Source organism: Poecilia mexicana, unplaced genomic scaffold (assembly GCF_051168715.1).
Source record: "Poecilia mexicana isolate PSO_F unplaced genomic scaffold, ASM5116871v1 scaffold_17, whole genome shotgun sequence".
Lineage (NCBI taxonomy): Eukaryota > Metazoa > Chordata > Actinopteri > Cyprinodontiformes > Poeciliidae > Poecilia > Poecilia mexicana.
This window is the reverse complement of record NW_028263386.1, coordinates 8316617-8335940: the sequence shown is the minus strand read 5'-3', so window position 1 is coordinate 8335940 and position 19324 is coordinate 8316617. Positions and strand designations below refer to the sequence as shown.

The window sequence follows — 19324 nt, the reverse complement described above, 5'->3', positions numbered from 1 at the left end:
GCTGCGCCCCTATGCGTTGCATACGCTGCATACCCACTTTTTGCGCCTCTGTCCAGTGGTTGTTGTGGGAACTTTCTCTTTGCTGCACTTCTCTAATAGGTTATTTTTCTAGCATCCTGCTTGCCATCCTGCTCATTGTGCATTAATTAAAGATCAATGAACAATGGACTATGCAAGGTTTTTGTCAAATTTCTTGCAGTCAGAGTCGTACCCGAAACTTTTGGGTTCCTATTTCCTTGCATTGCCACATCACAACTAGATTTTTGTGATCTAAATTTTGTGTGATATACTCAGTTTCATATTTACAAATCATTAGAGTCATCGATTTTGAAATAGAACTAATTAGTTTTTTAAAAAATAGAACTAATTAGTTTCAGTTCAGATAGCAAAAAAGAAATGAAATTGCCCTTTATCACACTTTACTCCATAAAATGTCGAAAATGATCAAAAAACTCCAGAAAAGAAATTGTAACAGCATGTAATTTGAAATTTTAATGGCCAGGAACTCTATTAATCGCTTAAATAAGGAAGATAATTGTGGAAATGTTGAACCTTATATGTGTGGAAGGGCTCCAGGAAGGACCTGGTGAAAGTTTGCAATGGAGATGAAACTTTTGAGGGGTGGAGTGACAACTTTATTCTGCTGTTTAAAGAAAGCTGTTGAGTCACCCCGGCGAAAAAGGGTTACAGTTGAAGGGATGACAGTGAGAAATGTTGAAGGATTGGGGTTGTTATCGACAAGACAAGCTCATCTGGGTTCCCTCGCACACAGAGAGCCAGACACGCGTGGCCTCAGAACGCTTGAGCTGACAGGTAGTTCAAGCTGTCAAGTGCCTCTGGGTAACCGCTTATCACAGCACTTTGATTATTTATTTTTTGTCCAAAGATTCCTAGATGATTCTATTTAATCTGTGACAAAGACTCCCGTAGCAGCTGTCCCTGTCTGGTGTTAAAGTGTATTCTGTAATCTAAAACACAGAGCTTGCTCTGCTTAAACTTCTGAAGAGAAAACTTCAGAAAAAAAACAAACAAAAAAAACTTGTTGATGTTACAGTGTAGGATTTTGTTGATTTTGTATTTTATTTTCAGGGAACCGCTGGCAAGTCAGGCCCTCGAGGGCAGCGTGGACCGACAGTAAGCATCTCATTTGTCTGATAATTGAGCAAAAGCCCTTTACATATATTATTTATAGGATAAATATCAACGTATCAGCATTGTTTAGCTGTGTACAAGTTCTGAGTGTGTGTTTTCAGGACGTGTGCCCCTGGTGGCAAGTTGTTGAGAGATTGTAAAAATAGCAAAGGCGCTCGCTCCTGGTCTTCATGCCTTTACTGCCTCGTTTTCACCTAATCATAAATTTACAACGAATACAGGGTCCGCGTGGGGGACGGGGAGCGAGAGGACCGACTGGAAAGCCAGGCGCAAAGGTAAGAACACAGGCAGACTTTCAACAGCTTCCATGGTTTTGATGCTAAACAAGTACGAACAACAAATCAATAAATTGTATTTTCACTGCGAACATTTATCTGATGTATCTGTTGTTAATCACAGTCTTTTAACGTTGTTAAGCATACGCATGCATGCGGATCACTTTGTAACCTGAGTATCACTGCTTCAATACGATATTATTCATATTTTATAGTCTGTCAGTTCTGAGAAAGTTCATCCCCTTTCTCTGTGGATTTCCTTTCTCCACAGGGCACCTCAGGCAGCGACGGACCTCCAGGCCCACCTGGAGAGCGGGTTGGTGTTGAATTTTGTTTCATCTGTAACTTGTATTCTGTTCATTGAGTTTCTGTACAGGCAGTGAGTGAAAAGACACCAGGAGCACTGGGTTGGGATTGGGACTCAAAGGCAATTTGAATGTATTCGCTGCATTCAAATTACTTGCTGCACAGGGCTGCTGTTGTTAGCGTTGTTGCCTTGGAGCAAGAAGGTCCTGGGTTCGAATCCCGGCCTGGGGTCTTTCTGATTTGAGTCTTCATGGTATCCCTGCACGTGCTTGGGTTCTTTCTGGGTTCCCACATTTCAAAAACATGACTGTCAGGTTAATTGGTCTCTCTAAATTGTTTTCAGATATGTCTGTGTGTGTGTGTGTGTGTGTGTGTGTGCGTGCGTGTGTGTGTGTGTGTGTGTGTGTGTCTGTGGATGGTTATTTGTGTTATGTTTAATATGTTACTCATTAATGGACTGGTAGCCTATCCTGATCAAACCCCGCGTCTTGTCTAATGACCGCTGGAGAAAGGCACCGGCCCTCTGTGATCCTGCAAGGATAAGTGCTATAGAGGACGTAAACAGTCACATGGTTTGTGATATTTTCTCTACAATAGATCATGACTGCAATGTTCGAACATTGATAGATCTTGTTTTCATGTGAAAGCAGTTACGACATCAAGTGTTTCTCTACAAAGCATATAAGCTGATGTTTTCCTGGCGAGGGTCAGAACTAGGATTTTCCCCAGCGATCTTTGAGATTTTCATATGTCTATGTATGGAAGGCCTCTGCATCTACACTGTCAGAGGATGCAGGTGTGCTGCCACAGATGCACTGCATCAAGAGGGAAGTGAATCCTGGAGTCTTTTCTCCTGCTCCACCACTTTACTCCTTATTATTAACTACATCTTTTAAGAACATCTCTTTGATATTGTCAAGTTAAGCTCTGTATGGCATATTTAAGCAACAAGGCAGCTTACCTTGTTTTACACTATAAAACATAATACACTTAACCATTATGAAACAAGCAATAAACAACATTTTATTAAGTCCATCATCAAAATTATCAAGCAAATGTACATCAAATATGTTGATCAATGCTCCGGTTATTCTTAACCAAAGGCAACTCTAAGCTGGTGGGTTATTTGGTCTAATATATTTTGCATACTGCTGTCTGAAAACTCACAGCCACCTTTGGTCTCTCTGAAAACAGTGTGGATGTGCGTTTCGAACCAGCACACACTTCTCTTCCTCCCTACTCCATTGGGAGCCAAACGCATAGAGATTTCTGTGCGCGATGGACCTGATTATGAGATTGTTTTTAACGGCATGGAGAGAATGGATTATTTGTTTCAGCTGCTAGCTCCTTTTGTTTGAAGCCAAAGAACCCACCAGTCACGATGAGCATATCAGCTACAGCTACAAGGCTAAAATTACTTGGAGTACTGCCCTGCTAATGTGTGGACATAATCAGGTTGGTGCCCTGGATCAGGGCCAAAGCGGCAGCACCTGCATGTTGGTGCTTGCAGGCCACATGCCATGGATAAACTGCCACTGCTGCTTCGGCCCCCAGAAATGCTGTGAGCTTGGTAATAAAGCCCCACGATTCTAAAAAGGAAGTTTCGTGCAAAACATCAATAAGGCACTCTAAAAGAAAAGGCTTGTTTGTTTTTTTTATGATTTTTATGTTGTCGTATGGTCTTTGTTAGATGTGAAAAGGCCCTTAATCTCTAAGAGATATTGGGAGTTTGATTTTCAATCATAAGTAAATGAGATGAACTTCCAGTTAAAACCCTTTAAAATGACACACACATTAAGTTATGCTTCTTTGCCTTATTGTTCCCCAAATTCTCCCATTAGGGACCTCAAGGACCTCAGGGACCCGTCGGTTTACCCGGACCCAAAGGACCTAATGTAAGTGGCTGCCGTCAAACTGCCTGTGAGCTGTAAAGCTGAGCTTTATTCACAGCCATGTTGACACCCTCGTTTTATAAACTTGCTACCTTGATTTCTGAAAACTGTCCAAATGTTTCCTCTCCAGGGTCCACCAGGGAAAGACGGGCTGCCAGGACATCCTGGACAGAGGGGGGAAACGGTAAGCGGGAATCTTTCTTTGTGAACATTTTTTTTTTTGCCATTTTGACATGGGATGTCATTTCTTTTGGCCTTGGAAGCTGAGTAGCATCAGTGATGGGGATCCAAAGTGATATATGGAGAGTGTTTAATGTTTAATTAAAAACATAGTTCTTAATGTCAGTATTGCCCAAACCACTTTTATTAACGAACAGTTCTGGAGCTTGTGGCATTTGCTTTGAATTTTCTGATAACGTTTTTCTAACAAAAACAACGTATAAAACTTTCTTTTACTTGCTCTGACTGTTTTTACAAGGATTTATTTTCCCTTTGATCACTTCAGATCTTATTTTATCTGAACTGAAATAGAATAATATAGATTGGATTTAGTAAATACCTCACCAGCTATCATAAATGTTCCTAAATCAAAATCCTAACATTAAGATGTAAAAGAAAAAAAGTAACTATTCAGCTATGGGAAAAGTATTTCCTGTCAAGCTACCCGTCCAGCAATTTATCAAGCTGTTGAGCTGTTAAGCCATCTCTGGAGTGATCAAACAATGAACGATCAAGTTATCTGTCCATCAAGCTACCAAGGCGTTTATCGATCACGCTTTCAAGCTATATTCCCATGGATCTGTTAAGATGTCAACTTATTGAGCTATAAAACTATATGTCCAATGATCTATTAAACTATCAAGCTATCCATGTATAAAACTATCTGTCTTTCTCAGGGTTTCCAAGGAAAGACTGGCCCTCCGGGACCTGGAGGGGTGGTTGGACCTCAGGTAATATGCAGCTAATTTTGCTGTGTTTGTTAACCACGTTTAGTTGTTGTTCGTGTTTTTTGCAGAAATGTTTCGACCACAAAAGTTTACCCATTGACAATGACGGAAATATTTAATCAGATACAATTAAGAAGCTTCACACACACAAACTTGATCGTTTCTTTCAAACTGGGAAGCACAAGCTGAGATTATTATGTTTTTTATTCATCCGTTTATGGGAGAAAATTATACAGCTGTTTACAAGATCAAATCTGGGACAAATACACACCCAAAGTTAATTATATTTGCTTTATTCGTCAACATATGATTACAAAAATGCAAACCAATTATTTCATATACATATGAAAACATGCGCCTGCATTGCTCTTGATAGGGACCAACTGGAGAGACAGGACCAAGCGGAGAGCGAGGACACCCAGGGTCTCCTGGTCCACCCGGAGAGCAAGGTCTACCTGGAGCTGCAGGAAAAGAAGGAGGAAAGGTGATGAAGAATGAATATTAAATGTTTATTTACTAAAATTCATAAGAAAGTTTAGGGAATTGTAGTATTGTTAGTCATTTTAGTTTTTTGTCCATCTGGAAGGTCAGTTTTGTTCTTTGACAAACTATTGAAGCTGAAAGTTTGTTTTTTTTTTCCATCTAAAAATGATTAATGTTTTTCATCTTTTTACCTCTTAATCTCTTGCTTTTGTTTCCAGATAGGGAACTAATTAATCATTATAATCTATTATCAGACAACTTTCATAATTTCTCTCCTTTGTCCTCAAGACCTCACGGTAATAATTGCCTGATACTCTGCCAGGTGTTAAGAGTATTCTTTTCGTTTCTCCAGGGTGATCCAGGTCCTTCAGGTCATTCTGGCAAGGTGGGACCACCTGGATTAAAAGGTTTCCAAGGGGCAAGAGGTCTCCCAGGAGCCATGGTAACTTTTTTTTTTTTTTTACATAATTATACAGAAAAACATTTTCACATGCTAACCCCCATTTTCAGCTGAATTTAGCCTACTCTAATTACCAGGCTAACAACCTGCTGTTAAACCAAATGTCAGGCCTGAGAGTAAACTGGATAAAAGGTGCAGAACTTGCTTATGGAACTAATGGAGGACCGAGACAAATAGCATATAATTGTTTCCCCCCCACACCCTGCCATTACATTCAGCAGTTAGACAGTTTGCTTGTTGTAACAAAGCAAAGGTAAGTTAGTTATGCTAGAAAAAAATTAGGGCAATCATACTTTTTTTTTTTTTTGGTAGTAATCCATGCATTAAAAAAGTTAAAGTTGTTCCAGAGTCCTCCTCATTTAGGAGGCATGTTCTGCTCCCAAACAAATAGTGAGTCAGTGTCTCGCTTTCAGTTTAAAACCCTTTGCAACTTTTCAACTCTTCATCGCATGTGTGGAGAAAACGGTGCCGATTCTCAGAAGCAGTGGGTGTGAGCGAGAAAAAGTTCAAGGTGAGAGCAGATGGCTATTAGAGGCTGACTCAGGATCAGCTTAGGGGAGCGTGTGGCCGAACCTCATTCCAAGGCTGACCATTAAGGGCGCACACGACAGCACAGAGCAGACTTATTACAGCCGGTGTGTTGGTCCCATGTGAGCAGAAAGATGACTTTCTTTTAATAATGGAAGCACAAACATAATATGTGAGCAAACACATGCGCGCTCTTTCGGCTTCTTAGACTGATCCCATCCAGATACAGAAAACCCAGAAGGACCCGGCGTGTCGACGTGGGCGCACATATAAAACAAATACGCATTATAGTCCCTTACTACACTGTGGAGAATCATTCAAGCCAGCCAGTGGCAGCGCCTGCTTGGCAGCCACCACAGCCCCTGGCTCTGCTGGAACCTGTAAATTAGCCATTATAATAAAAGTCTGTTTTCCATATGCAGCCCCAGACCCCTTCTGTGCTGTGAATCACCACAGCCATTGCCATTCAAGGACCGGGAACTTGACGAGGTGACAAGAGGCAGGAGATAAATGGGCCATGCCTCAACCTGGGACTCGCAGTGGGGTTTTAAAACTTGTCATCGCTTCTTATTCTTCTGGTTCCTTTTAAGCTCAAGCGGTGACTCCCATTGCATTGATAATGTAATACTTTTGAAAGCCAGGGTGCATAATGATTTAATAAACAACATGCATTTTAATAGGAAACTGATTTGCAGCGTAAACATATTGAGCAATGAAAGGCACAAGTGTTTGCTTTTGTTGTCAGTAATTAGCATTTTTATACGAGAAGCTTGGGTTTTAGCTAAAAAAAAATATCAGTTTCCAAAAAGAGAAAGGCATCCAGGTCCATGATAAGTGTATGGGATACATCTGACCAAACCTGTGTATTTCATTTATTTCCTATTTAAAATATTTTTAATCTGTGTTATACAGGAAACTGACAGTGATTTTTTTTTAAAACAGTGAAGGGTAACTGAATGGTAAATGGCCTGTACTTGTATAGAACTTTATCAAGTTCAGAGGACCTCATAACACTTCACTCTACGTTCAGTCATTCACACATTCAAACACTGGAATAATAATTATTGGAGAGAAATTATTCTTTTCACTATTCTTTCACAAAAATACAAAATTGTAATTATGAGCTTTTTTAAAATTATTTTAATTTGTGTGATTTGCAGTGTGTTGATATTGGTTCAAGGACCAAACACATAAAGCTTTTTTTGTTGTTTTAAGAGTATCTACAATAAGCTGGTGATAATCAATAAATAAATAATTGTTTAATGCAATAAATAACAATATCTTCACCAACAGGCCCACTGATTCTTGGCTCTCAACACAGAAAAAAGAATATCAGTAACTTTTGTCTGTTTTTATCCTATTTCTCCACACTGAAGTCCCTTCAGCTCTATACAAATGCACGTATGGACACACAAAAGTACATGCTCAAAGTTTTTAGAGAGCTTTTGGACAGCTACAATTGACAGCCTTGGAACAGCTTTGAGTGGTGGTTCACAGTGAGTGATATCTAACCTTCTCTCTTCCCTCTCTTTTCAGGGTCCAGGTGGCTTAAAGGGAGGAGAAGGACCTCAGGGTCCCCCCGGCCCCATCGTAAGTAGCCAGTTACTATGGTTACCTCATCTCTCTAGCCACAGAGATTGCGAGGAAAAGTGACTCGTGCTTTTGGATAATTGAGCCGCTCGTGCTCCGCGCAGCCCCATTCTCTAGTCATTCAGCAGTGCATGCAATGAAAACTGCAGCACAGAGAATGGCTGGACGGAGTACAGTGGAGTGATTGGATTAAAATTTTATCGTGGGATATGAGGAGGTTTTCTATTTGGTGTTTAGCATTCCTATCCCAACCTCTTTCTTCTCTGTTTGTATGTTTTATAGTCATAGCAAGAAAAATATTGATCTTTTATTAAAAGTGACTATTCTCAAGACGTTTTCATTAGTCCAAGTTATTCAACTTTATTTTCTTTCAGTTTTTTTTCTTTAGATGTATTGATCTTGCCCAGAGCTAGGCAAACTCTCCTGATTTATAAAATACTGCAGCTGGTAAAATTAAAGAACCTGAGAAATACGTAAACCACAGCTTGACAAAAGGCTGCCTGATTTGTTGTGTTTTTTCACTGAAATACAACCTAATTACTGCTTAAGTGGCTAATCGAAGAGCAGCTAGTCTCATCCCTGTTGCTTGACTGATCATGGATGTTCTCCGCACACGCACTTAACAGTTCCTATAGCAACTGTTGTTGCACAGATGGAGGTGATATGCTTCTAATCTCCGAACTGTTTTGTTTAGTTTGGTCAACAATAACTATTTTAGTTAAATTATCTTAACCCTTTCATGCATGAATGAATTATGATCCTTTGTGTCAGGATTTTTTTCCAATTTTTTATTTTTTTATTTTCTTAAGGCATAAAGAAAGATAGGAAATAAGATTTGTAAAAGATTTTTTATTTAATTTGTTTATTTTTTTAGGTGATCAATTGTAATTTTCTCCAAGTACAAAGTTGTTATTTGAAAAAATACTTCAGTAGTATTGTTCTTTAGGGGTTATCTGATGTCACAATATTGTTTTTTACTTGCTAGAGTCGTCTACAGTAGAATGCGGGACCGGTTCGGTCGGCATGCTTTTTAGTCTGTCGGCCATAGTGGATTTAACAAAAATAATTTCTTGCATTTCCAGCTGATGACCAGCAGTTGATAGTGTATTTTATGATGCATTAGTGTCCACTTCAGTGGTCTGTGTGCATTTATAACATAAAAATCCACAAGAAGCACAAGAAAATGGCTTTTAGACAGCTGTCCACTGTAGTGACCACTATGCATCAAAGGGTTAATTTAGTCTGCCTTTTAAAAGTATTCATACTCCTTATACTTTTTCGCATTTTGTTACTCTGCAATAGCAAACTTCATTTATGCATTTTCTTGGAATTTTGTATAATAGATCAACACAAAGTTGTGCATGACTGGGAAATGGGAGAAAAACTGAGAGCATTAATCTGAGGAGCAGCCAGCAGGTCCATGGTGACCCTGCTGCAGAGACCTACTGCTCAGGGTGGAGTGTCTTTTCGAAGGGCAAATATTAGCTGTCATAAATCTGACATTTATAGAAAAGTGGCAAGAAGAATGGCATTATTTAAAGATGTATCTGATGTATCTTTGTGGTCTATCACATAGAATCCCAATTTGTTGAAAGTTAATCTGAAGGGATATAAAAATGTCCATCCTAAATCAGTTGAGTGAAATTTTAATGGAAGTCATTTCACATATCATGGTTACAATTACTCTACATCATGCAGCACGGAAAATCATGTATGCTCCTGTCATACTGCAGTTTATGACCATGAAAGGGAAGCAGGGGTGACAGAGCAATTCATAAATAAATGAAACTTTTTTTTTTCTTTTTTTTTTTTCTTCCTGCCTTTTGTCTCTGGCCCCTCAGTTAGAGATATGGGCAACAAAAGCCTCAGGAGCTGAGATGCTGTGCATAATCTGATTGACGGGCAGCTTTGAACTGTCTGTCACTTTGTTGAAGCGTTAAGCCCAGGTTCCCGATAATTGCCCCGCTGCTCACCAGCAGCAGAGCAACAGCAGTGTAGATGACAGCGGATATGCATAGCAGGCATGAAAGATTGTGAAAGTGAGAAGAGGAGAATTTCACTGAACGAGAAAAGCAATTTCCACTGCAAAGAGAGGTGGTTTTCCTAAATTGGCCTGAAAGTGAGTCATAGAGAGAACACAGGTGAAATACTAACTTGGTAGCATTGTTGTAATAGGAAAAAGTGACCAGTATGTAATGTGCATGCACACAGCAGATCTGATATTTCCCTCTATCGATTTCCTGCCACTGATCCAGCTGCTGTTGTGCATTGGGGATCTAAGTGTGGTGTGTGTGTGTGTGTGTGTGTGTGCGTGTGTGTGTGCGTGTGTGTGTGTGTGTGCGTGCGTGTGTGTGTGTGTGTTGCTTTTCCCTTGTCTTTTTTAAAGGCTTGTATGTGTCTAGCAGAAAGTGAAAGTGAAACATCGGCGCAAAAACAAAAATTAGTTCCACAAGTGGCGCATCTTGTCCGTTTCTGGCCGAATGTGTTGGAGGAAAACAACGAGAAGAAAAAAAACGAGAAACATTAAGAAAACTAGTGAAATGCGTTGAATCAAACAAACTATCGTAGAGGCTTGTGTGTGAGGCCTGGTGGGTAGGTTGGCAGCTTTGGGATGACAGTTTGGAGCTGTTGTATGTGTGTCACCAGAAAATGGCTGTCATGAAATGGGCCAGGCATATGAGTGCCAGGTGGCGGCTCGCATCAGCAGCCGATTTAGTGAGTGGGAATCAGGTCATAGTTTTGGCCCCGAACACATGCAAATCAAATTTCATTGTGTTCGTTTTGTTAGAAGCTTGCTCAAAACCCTCCCTTAGCGGGAGGGTGTCATGATGACGCTCTGATCAATAATATGTGTGATTTAGGGCCTCGTACACGGAGGCAATCACCAACCAGGGAAAAGTCAGGAAGAGACATGACTGGTGTGGGATAAGTGTGACCACTGCTTACATAATAAGCTCACTGTGGAGGTCTGCTTTCAGTCAGATAACAGCTGAAGGCTGTCAGTCTGGTCAATATTCAACTGAGTGTATAAATGTCATGTTGGTTATACTATTTTGATCATTTTGACTCTATGCTTAGAGATACTTTATGTAGGAAATATCAGCTTATACTTTGTCTTGGTTTTATGGTATATAAAATGTATTAATGATAGCCTCGCAAACTATTTTTTCAGTTTGAATTTGACTTAACAGCTATCAATACGTGCACTTCAACAACTAGTTGAACATCTTGTTTAAGTTTTTTTGTTTGTTAAACACACATCTCAGCAAATGTTGAACATTTTTTCAACTACGGAAGCCCCTGATTCAAGAAAATATCCAGCAGATTCCCCCGGTGTGTTTAGCTTCTTTTAAGGTTGAAGGATTTAATGCAGTATTATCTGGCTGGTGTTTGACAACAGGGTTCCCCTGGTGAGAGAGGCCCTGCTGGTCCCGGAGGTCCTATTGGTCAGACAGGACGCAACGGCCCACAAGGACCACCAGGCCCTGCTGGAGAAAAGGGATCCCCTGTGAGTTTTCCTAGCTTGTTTTTTTTTTTGTTTTTTTCTTATAAAACTGTTTCCCAAACTCTAAAGTTTCCATGGTGTCATCAAATGATTGTAACAAATGCTATTCACAGGGAGAGAAAGGTCCCATGGGTCCAGCTGGCCGTGACGGCATTCAAGGTCCGGTAGGTCTTCCTGGTCCAGCTGGTCCTCAGGGTCCCCCAGGAGAGGACGGCGATAAGGTAAAGTAAAAGTGTCTTTGTTGGTACAAGAAATCCACAAGCTTTTATTCACAAAAAGATGAAAAAGCACACACAAGAAACATTTTTATTCTTAAAGATTATGACAAATATGTTATTTTTATTAGATGTACAGCATACAGTGCTGGTCCGAAGTTAAAAAAAATACCGATTCGCTTAAAAGTCATGTTAATTTGAGGCGTTTATTTACGCATTTCAACTCTTCTTTAGGGGGCAGCAGATAATACAATTACATTTTTAAAATAATTGTTGGATGCACAGGTTGGCATTTCTTGTTGATTTTCCTCCTACCCACACAGGCTCAGAATTTTTCGTAATCCGTTTGAATAAATATCTCTTAGCAAGTTGGAGAAAAAGCCTTACGTTTCTCCATCAAAACATTCTTCTATTTTGTCCTCCTCTAAACACAAAACGTTTCTCCAGAAGATATTTGTCTTGTCTATGGAGAAAGCTACAAAAATTAGTTGCTACTGAGAGTTTCAACTTTGACATATATGCCTCTTTTTGTTTTGGTCTCACATGATTAAAGTTGCTTCACTATGGACAGCGACGTGGATGTTCTTGTGCCTCCTGAAAGTTCCTAAACATCCTCATTAATGTCCCTTCGTCAAAGCTGGCCCTTTGGATCAGATGGGTTTAGAGCAGTTAGGTAGGCTAGCATTAGGCTAGCATTAAGCTCACGGAAAGGCGCTAACCTCCTTCGTATTAAAAATGTATGGCCTATACCTCACATTCTTATTGACGATGAATGTATGCAAACCTCTGACCAGCACTGTATCTTAAAAAAGCCCTTTGATGCACATAAACAAATGTTTTTATTTGCTTGTTAGAGTTAATATTGCTATGTGTAATTCCATCTAGAGTTACGCATCATGTGAACTAAATAGATAAGATGTTTCTCAAACAAAGGCAGGCGCTGAATCATCCTGCTGTTTACACAAAATGTTCACCCTTAGGCTAGCAACACCCACCGCTGTTACACTGAGCCACAGATCTGCATTTTGTAACCATCACACCTCCTTCATTCAAGTCACGTCTTATATCACACCTTTCTGTCAATCATACTACCAACGGGGTGAGACAGGGAGCCAATCAATTAATTGAAAACACTCGCCCAAGGTCTTTCTGGGCCAATCAAATTAGAATCTCTTGAGGAATATTCAGTGGCCAATGCTGATAAAGGTGACACTTGAAGACATTGGACTTTGAATAAACATGGCAGGCAGGAGGTTTTTTAAGATGTTAAGGAGAGATATGAGAGCTTTTGTGAATGTGTGTTGGACCACAGGGAGAAGTGGGCGGACCTGGACAGAAGGGAAGCAAAGGAGACAAGGGTGAACGGGTGAGTCTTTATAACCCTACTTCTTTGATTACATTCTATAACAAGGTTTCTCCGAAGCCATTGCATTTTAAATTACACTAAAAGTTAATTAGCTAAAGAAAACTAATCATCACTACTGATTTCTCATGTGGAATGAACATATAGCAGAAGCATGTGGCGACTGCTCTTCTCAATTATGTTTGTGTTGAAAAGTCTGCAGCTTTTCTGAAACATTATGAATGTCTTGTTTCCTTACATATTTTTTCATGAATTTTGAATTTGGCTTTTTTTTTAATAAACAAATGTATATCAAATTCTTTCTTAGAATTCAGTGTCCTGCAGTAATATTCACACCCTTTGAAACCTTTTCAATTATTTAAAAAGTGCAATAATCTCAAATTATTTTATGAGTTAGGACAACAGAATCAGTCTGATCTAAATCTACTCTGTGGGAAGAGATTAGAAAAGAAGAAGCTCTGTATAATCTGATTTAGCGTGAGCTATATTAACTGGAGAACAAGTAAAAAGTCATGGTTAGGATGTGCAAAACTACCAGACACTCAAACAAAAAAACTTACAGCTGTAATTGCTCCAATAAATAGATCTATAAAGCATAGATAGAAGAAATGTAAGTACAAAGAAACCAAAAACACAGTTTTTCAGATGTTTTCTGTAAGCCAGTTTGAAAACCTTGTCTAATTTTTCCACTACTTAACAATAGAGCAAAATTTTGGGTCAGTCTGCTGGGTGTCAACCCCAAACCCACCAGCATAAAACAATGTAGCATCAAAAAATGTAAAATGGTTCCAGTGTCAGGGATGCATTTTGTTTTTCTATATTTAAAATCTAAAAAAAATATATAGATATATCAGGTGACATTTTTGACAGTGTTGCATAAAGAGCTGCTTCATCAGACTGTACATGTTTCTTTTGTTTTTCCTTTAGGGTCCACCCGGCCCAACAGGTCTCCAGGGCGTGGTTGGAGCTCCCGGTCCAGCTGTAAGTATCACTCCCACTCGGCCATCAAAATTCACCACATGAAATATTAACAGTAAGTCTTTGATGACTAAAATTATTACTTTCAAGGATTTTATATTTTATATTCAGAAAATAGGCTCCAAAAGACCTGGTTGACTTTGTAGCTGCATCAGTATTCCCTCCAAATATCCTCAGCATTTTTTTTTTTTTTTTAAGGCTTCCAGCTTTTATTTTGCATATCATGGTGTTTTAAAAAAAAAAAGAAAAAAGACTCGTTTCTGATGCCATAAAAATTAGCTGTTCTACTAATGCCTGCCTCTGGCTGCAGAGAAAAACAATGAATTGATGGAGACAGGTTTGAAATGTTTACTCCAGTCAAGGCCTCCTCAAGACAGTGAAAGCGTTATATAAGTCAGGATCAAAGGCCTGCAAAACTCTAAGCCACTTATGAAATATGCACTTCTGAGGTGATGTGACAGTGTTATAAGTGGGATTACACGCTCTTATCTGCTCGTGTTAGGAAGTGTTTAAAAGTTACAAGGTGTACTCAGAAACATCCAGAAAACAGGTTTGATAAAATCTGAAAATTTTAAAAGGAGTAAACTTTAAATGCAATATGGCAACATAATTACAAAGTACAGTCAGCCATTTTATTAAGGAATATGTGGAATTGTTGGTGTCCACTGAGCTGGAATATCCTAACTCGGTGGATATTGTGTCAGGATATATAGTATAATATTTATACTGTATATATTCAGTAGCTACAGTAGTGATTCAGTATCACATTTATAGATAGTGAATATCTATAAATGTAGATATTCAGTATCTACCAAATCTGATCAATCTTCCGATCTTGAAACGGTCTTAAAGAAGTTGCTGCTAGAGCCTTTTGTTTTTCATTGCAATGTTCTTGAACATAATTGTGCCCGCTTTACGGGTGAGAATCCATCATACACAAGGATTGCATGAATGCTTTACCCTACTCATCGTTTTCTCTTTGAGCAAAGATTTTCTAGATGCCCCAAAGCAAACGACTTTCTATCATTCTTCTACCGTTCATCCTGTAGAGTTTCCCTCTGACCTCGATTATCTTCCTGAACTTGCTACGATCTGCCTCAAAGGCGACAGCAAAAAGGGAGACAAACCATGCACAAGAGTTTCATGTATAAAATACAAGCTGAGATTAAAGACAAAGTTTCAAATATGAGGTGTAAAAGTTTGTGAAATCAGTGGTGCATGAGCGGAGGATGCATGTAAAAGACCGTAGCAGAGAGCAGTTAGTTGGCGGTCAGGGTTTAATAAGAGCTGAGGGTCTTACCAGATCCTCAGGTGTCCCATACCAGTAATCAGTCAGGGTTGGATCTGAACGATAAATGTCCAGGCTAACCACAAGGGTCCTGCAGGGGCCGTAACAGACTGAAGTGATGCCTTTGCTGCTTCTCCTCCCACAAGGCCAGTTATGAGAGCAAATGCACCTTCTGCCAATGTTTTTTTTTTCCTGGTAGCAGGATAAAACTGTACTTCCTGAAACTCCTGGACATCCTGAAACTTCTTTTATTATTATTATTATTATTATTATTATTATTATTCTGAATTTTGTAAATCTACATCATTAGTTGCAGTTAAAAGTACAAGTTTGGGCTCGATGATCTATTCACAAAACCCCTGATGATGGTTCGTCAACAAGTTGACAATCATTTTCATATATTAGTTGAAACAGCACATGTGCCAGCTGCAAATACTGCAGAACATCCTCTACTCATAGGGAAAGTCCTGCTGCTGCGATATCTGGTGGCCTCAGGGTAACTAGCAGCTCATTGCTGAAAATAATAAGGCCTTACCAACCATTTCAGGGAAAAAAGTATCGTCTGCGAGGCTCTGTGGGGGCTGCAGTAGACCTGGTGAGACAGATTGCTGCAAGCAGCAAGTGCACCCGTGCTGAATAGAAAATTATTTAACAGTTGTTTACCCTGGTGAGTCAGTCTGCTTATGTGCATCTATGTCTTCACAAGTGAATCCTGACTCATGCTGAGTAGTCTCGACATAATTTGCTTTCATTAAAACATGCTTTCAGACTCTAGATGACAAGACTTTTAATCTGGGAAATCATTAGTGTTTGAGTAGAAAGAGAATGGATTTCTTTCTTGGCTTTAGATTTTAAACTTTGAGCAAAGACGTGTTAACCATACAGCAAAGACCGAACACTGGCTGACGCTATAGAAGGGGCAGTGTTGTCTGGAGACTTTAGACCAACGTGTGCAGAGCTTTGCCCTTTGTGATGCCTGTGAGCATGAAAGGCACCCTGCGCATTCACAGCTTTGCATTGTGTTGGTAACTTTTTTACAGGTGTGACACATTCTTTAAAGGTTAAATTAAACAAGTCAGAGGCATCACATAAATAAATAAATTCAGGCACGTGAACTGTGAATGTTCTGTGAAGGTGACTAACAAATTGAGCGCAGTTTAAATCTAAGTACTCTAACCTCACAGGCAACTCTGTTTTCAATCTCTTTGAGGAGATTAGATTTGCGACTTGGTTTGTTAAAGTGTCTCTGAGCTTTAGGCCACTTTGTCTGTGACTTTTCTTTTTCAAAGCTGTGCTCGTTTCCCCCATAATCACCTAACATTTCCCTCTAAACTGTTCTGCATTCACCACCATCGCCTGAGGCTCCCTACATGTCCCAGGGCTCGGCAAGAGCCTCCTCAAGCACTTTCAAGTGCTGACACGTGTTTGAACTGAAAACTCCCAGTCTGTCAGCACTTCACTCTTTCCCCCACAGTCTCGTCTTTCTACCCTCTGTAGCTCGATGCACCTCTGACTTCACAGAAGTCAGCATCTTTCACATACCATAACCCTGTGGCAATTCTTTTCTGCGTCTTGCTTTTTCCTGATGAGAGTCTCTAGTCGGAAAGCCCTCAGGTACACCACAAGGGCGTATCATTGAGGTATTGCCTCATGCTTGTCCAGTTTTGATTCAAGTTTTAGCTTCATGTTTTATTCTCAAAAGGATCAAATAGCTCGTACCATGCACCTATGCTGAATTCTATAAATGACCTACAAAGGCAAATGTTTAATTTGGGAAAAGGGGTTTTATGTGGCCGGTATACCTACACGGAAAAACTCTCACTTGCAAAAAAAGTTGTTGAATGCTAACTTTATCTAAAATCCATGAAATAGCTTTCTGTAAAGTTCCAATTTGGTTTCCGATTTCTGTTGTAATGTATTTCCTGAATCCATGCTTTTCCATGTGAGCTCAGATATACTTTGTAACCTTGAAACGTATTAAGAATAAACAGATACAAGTGTTTGAGGGGTTGCATTTGCTGCAGCTACAGCTAATGAGATTTTATGAACCCTGCCCTCCCACAGGGCAGTGATGGTGAGTCTGGGCCAAGAGGACAGCAGGGCATGTTTGGTCAGAAAGGAGATGAAGGACCCAGAGGCTTTCCAGGGCTGCCAGGACCCATCGGACTGCAGGCAAGTCTCCATCAAATGTGTTGCTTTTTTACATTCATATTTCCAGTCCTCCACCTTTTTTGTTTTTATTTTCAAAACATACAACACCCAAAGTCCCGCTGAGTATTGTCCTGCCGGGTATTCATATCGCTCTTCCTCTGTCAGAGCCGTCTAATGCAATGAGATTTCCTCCAAACTCCTTGAACCTGAAGCATTTCATCTCCCCATTTACAATACATCAAAACAGAGCATATTTTATTAATGCAGCTTGACTCCCAATAACACTTTGCTTAGCTCTAGGGTAAATAATGTTTTACCCGCTCAAGGACTTTTCTTGGTATAGATGGGACTGAAAATCCATCACTATCATCAACATTTTTATCTTTTCTGCTGGATTTTCTGTTGAAATTGCATCAAATTTATGCGCTAAATGTCTATCTGGCAGTCCCAAAAACACTCCAGTTTCCATATGACAAAACATTGAAAGCATTTAAATCCACTTTTCTATTAATCTATTGTCTTTTGTGAGACAGGCTGAAAATTACCCACAAGGCTCATTTCCACCCACAGGCTTTGTGTACTGATTGCTCAAGAGGAGAAAGATCTGAGGGCTTTTATCAATAATTGATTCACAGTTTTGTTTTCCAACTCCACACACATTAAGCTGTATTTCTCTTTATTTTTGATGGCAGCATTTTATTGAGCTCTGTTGCTGTCATCACAGACGCAATAACACATTCATCCATTTGCAGACGAAAGCATGATGCAATAGACACAATATGCACCCCAACTTCATTTATTCCACTCAGATGTTTGGTAGGCAAAGCATTATAATTTTATCGTTTTTTTGTTTTTGTTTTTTGGATGACCTGTAGGTTATTGTGACGTGATCCACATCCTAAAACGTTATCGAAGCCTAAGTGCTGTCCTATTAGTAAAAAATTATAGGAGTACCAATAATTGTGCCACAGGATATTTATGTATTTATTTATTTGCTTTTATTTGGAAAAGCTAAATCTGAAACAATTTTCATGCCTGCCTGGGATTGTTTTTTTTTTTTTCCTCCACTTTTCACTTAGTAGTTTTTTTTTTTTTTTTTTTCAAATTTCATTAGTTAAGAACAATTTTTAAATGGCAGTAATATGAATAAATATTTTTGATAAAATAAACAGTTTAAATTTTAGGAAAAAAAATGTCTATGTATGGATGAAACGGTGAGAAACACATAGGAGGACAAGGGGCAAAACTGAAACTACAATATGATCAAATCATCCCATCATTGATCAGCGCCAGCTTCGGTATTGATGATATTGATACTTGGGCCAATCTGCCGCAATTGAGAGGCTGTGCTCAGTGTGTAAGGTTCAGTGTGACTGCAGCATAATGGTGACCCCTCATGTCCTTACGGTGCATTATTTCTGTCAATCTGTTAATGGGAACTCAGAATTTAGTGTTTTTGAACATGACAGGATTTTTGATGCACAATGTTTTGTTATGGCCTACACAATAATGGGGAATACTGCTGACCTCCCCAATACTTTCTTCTGTCTTGACAGTCCAGCAGAAAGCCCTTCTCACCTTCCACACAAGGATAAGCCACAAAAGACCATATCTATGGAATCTGAAAGTTGAATGGAAGGACAAACTTTTGTTAATAACATATACAAGCAGCAGGGATTAGTCACAGCCCTAAGAGGATTGTGATGCAAATTCTACTTATTAGTGCGAGGGAGGTTAATGATGTATGAATTGCAGCTGGAGTCAGAGTTTCGAGAGCTATTATTACACACAGACATATACAGAACATGAGTTACAATTGCCATCTTCCTTGCAATAAGCCACTCTTGGACCAGAGACTGTACAGTCCAGTCCTTTTTCTCTTTAGCTAAAGAGAAAAAGGACTGGACTGTTCAGCGGTGAAAGTAAATCATGTTGTCATTTGGTAATCAAGGTCCCAATTTCTGCAGGAGGTGTGCAGAGGCACAGAAACCAAGTTAACAGAGATCCAGTGTGAAGTTTCCACAGTCGGTGATGATTTAGGGTACCATATCATCTGCTGTTGGTCCACTATGTTTTCACCAAATCCAAAGTCAGAGCCGCCGTCCACCAGGAAATTCCCTCTGCTGACAAGCTTCAGTGGGATGCTGACGTCGTTGTCCAGCAGGACTTTTTAACAGTCCACACTTCCAAA

General features: G+C 39.6%; 1 protein-coding gene across 1 annotated transcript in view; it reads left to right on the top strand.

Annotated features, from left to right (window-relative positions):
- The window catches only part of LOC106925803 (collagen alpha-1(XI) chain-like), a 92590-nt gene that overhangs the window by 58627 nt on the left and 14639 nt on the right, over positions 1-19324 (top strand). Inside the window, exons 33-46 of the mRNA XM_015000304.2 lie at positions 1090-1134; positions 1374-1427; positions 1699-1743; positions 3575-3628; positions 3756-3809; positions 4522-4575; positions 4949-5056; positions 5408-5497; positions 7580-7633; positions 11034-11141; positions 11252-11359; positions 12666-12719; positions 13644-13697; positions 17047-17154. Coding sequence (XP_014855790.2) covers positions 1090-1134; positions 1374-1427; positions 1699-1743; positions 3575-3628; positions 3756-3809; positions 4522-4575; positions 4949-5056; positions 5408-5497; positions 7580-7633; positions 11034-11141; positions 11252-11359; positions 12666-12719; positions 13644-13697; positions 17047-17154 — 990 coding nt within the window. The remainder of the gene's footprint in view (positions 1-1089; positions 1135-1373; positions 1428-1698; positions 1744-3574; positions 3629-3755; positions 3810-4521; positions 4576-4948; positions 5057-5407; positions 5498-7579; positions 7634-11033; positions 11142-11251; positions 11360-12665; positions 12720-13643; positions 13698-17046; positions 17155-19324) is intronic.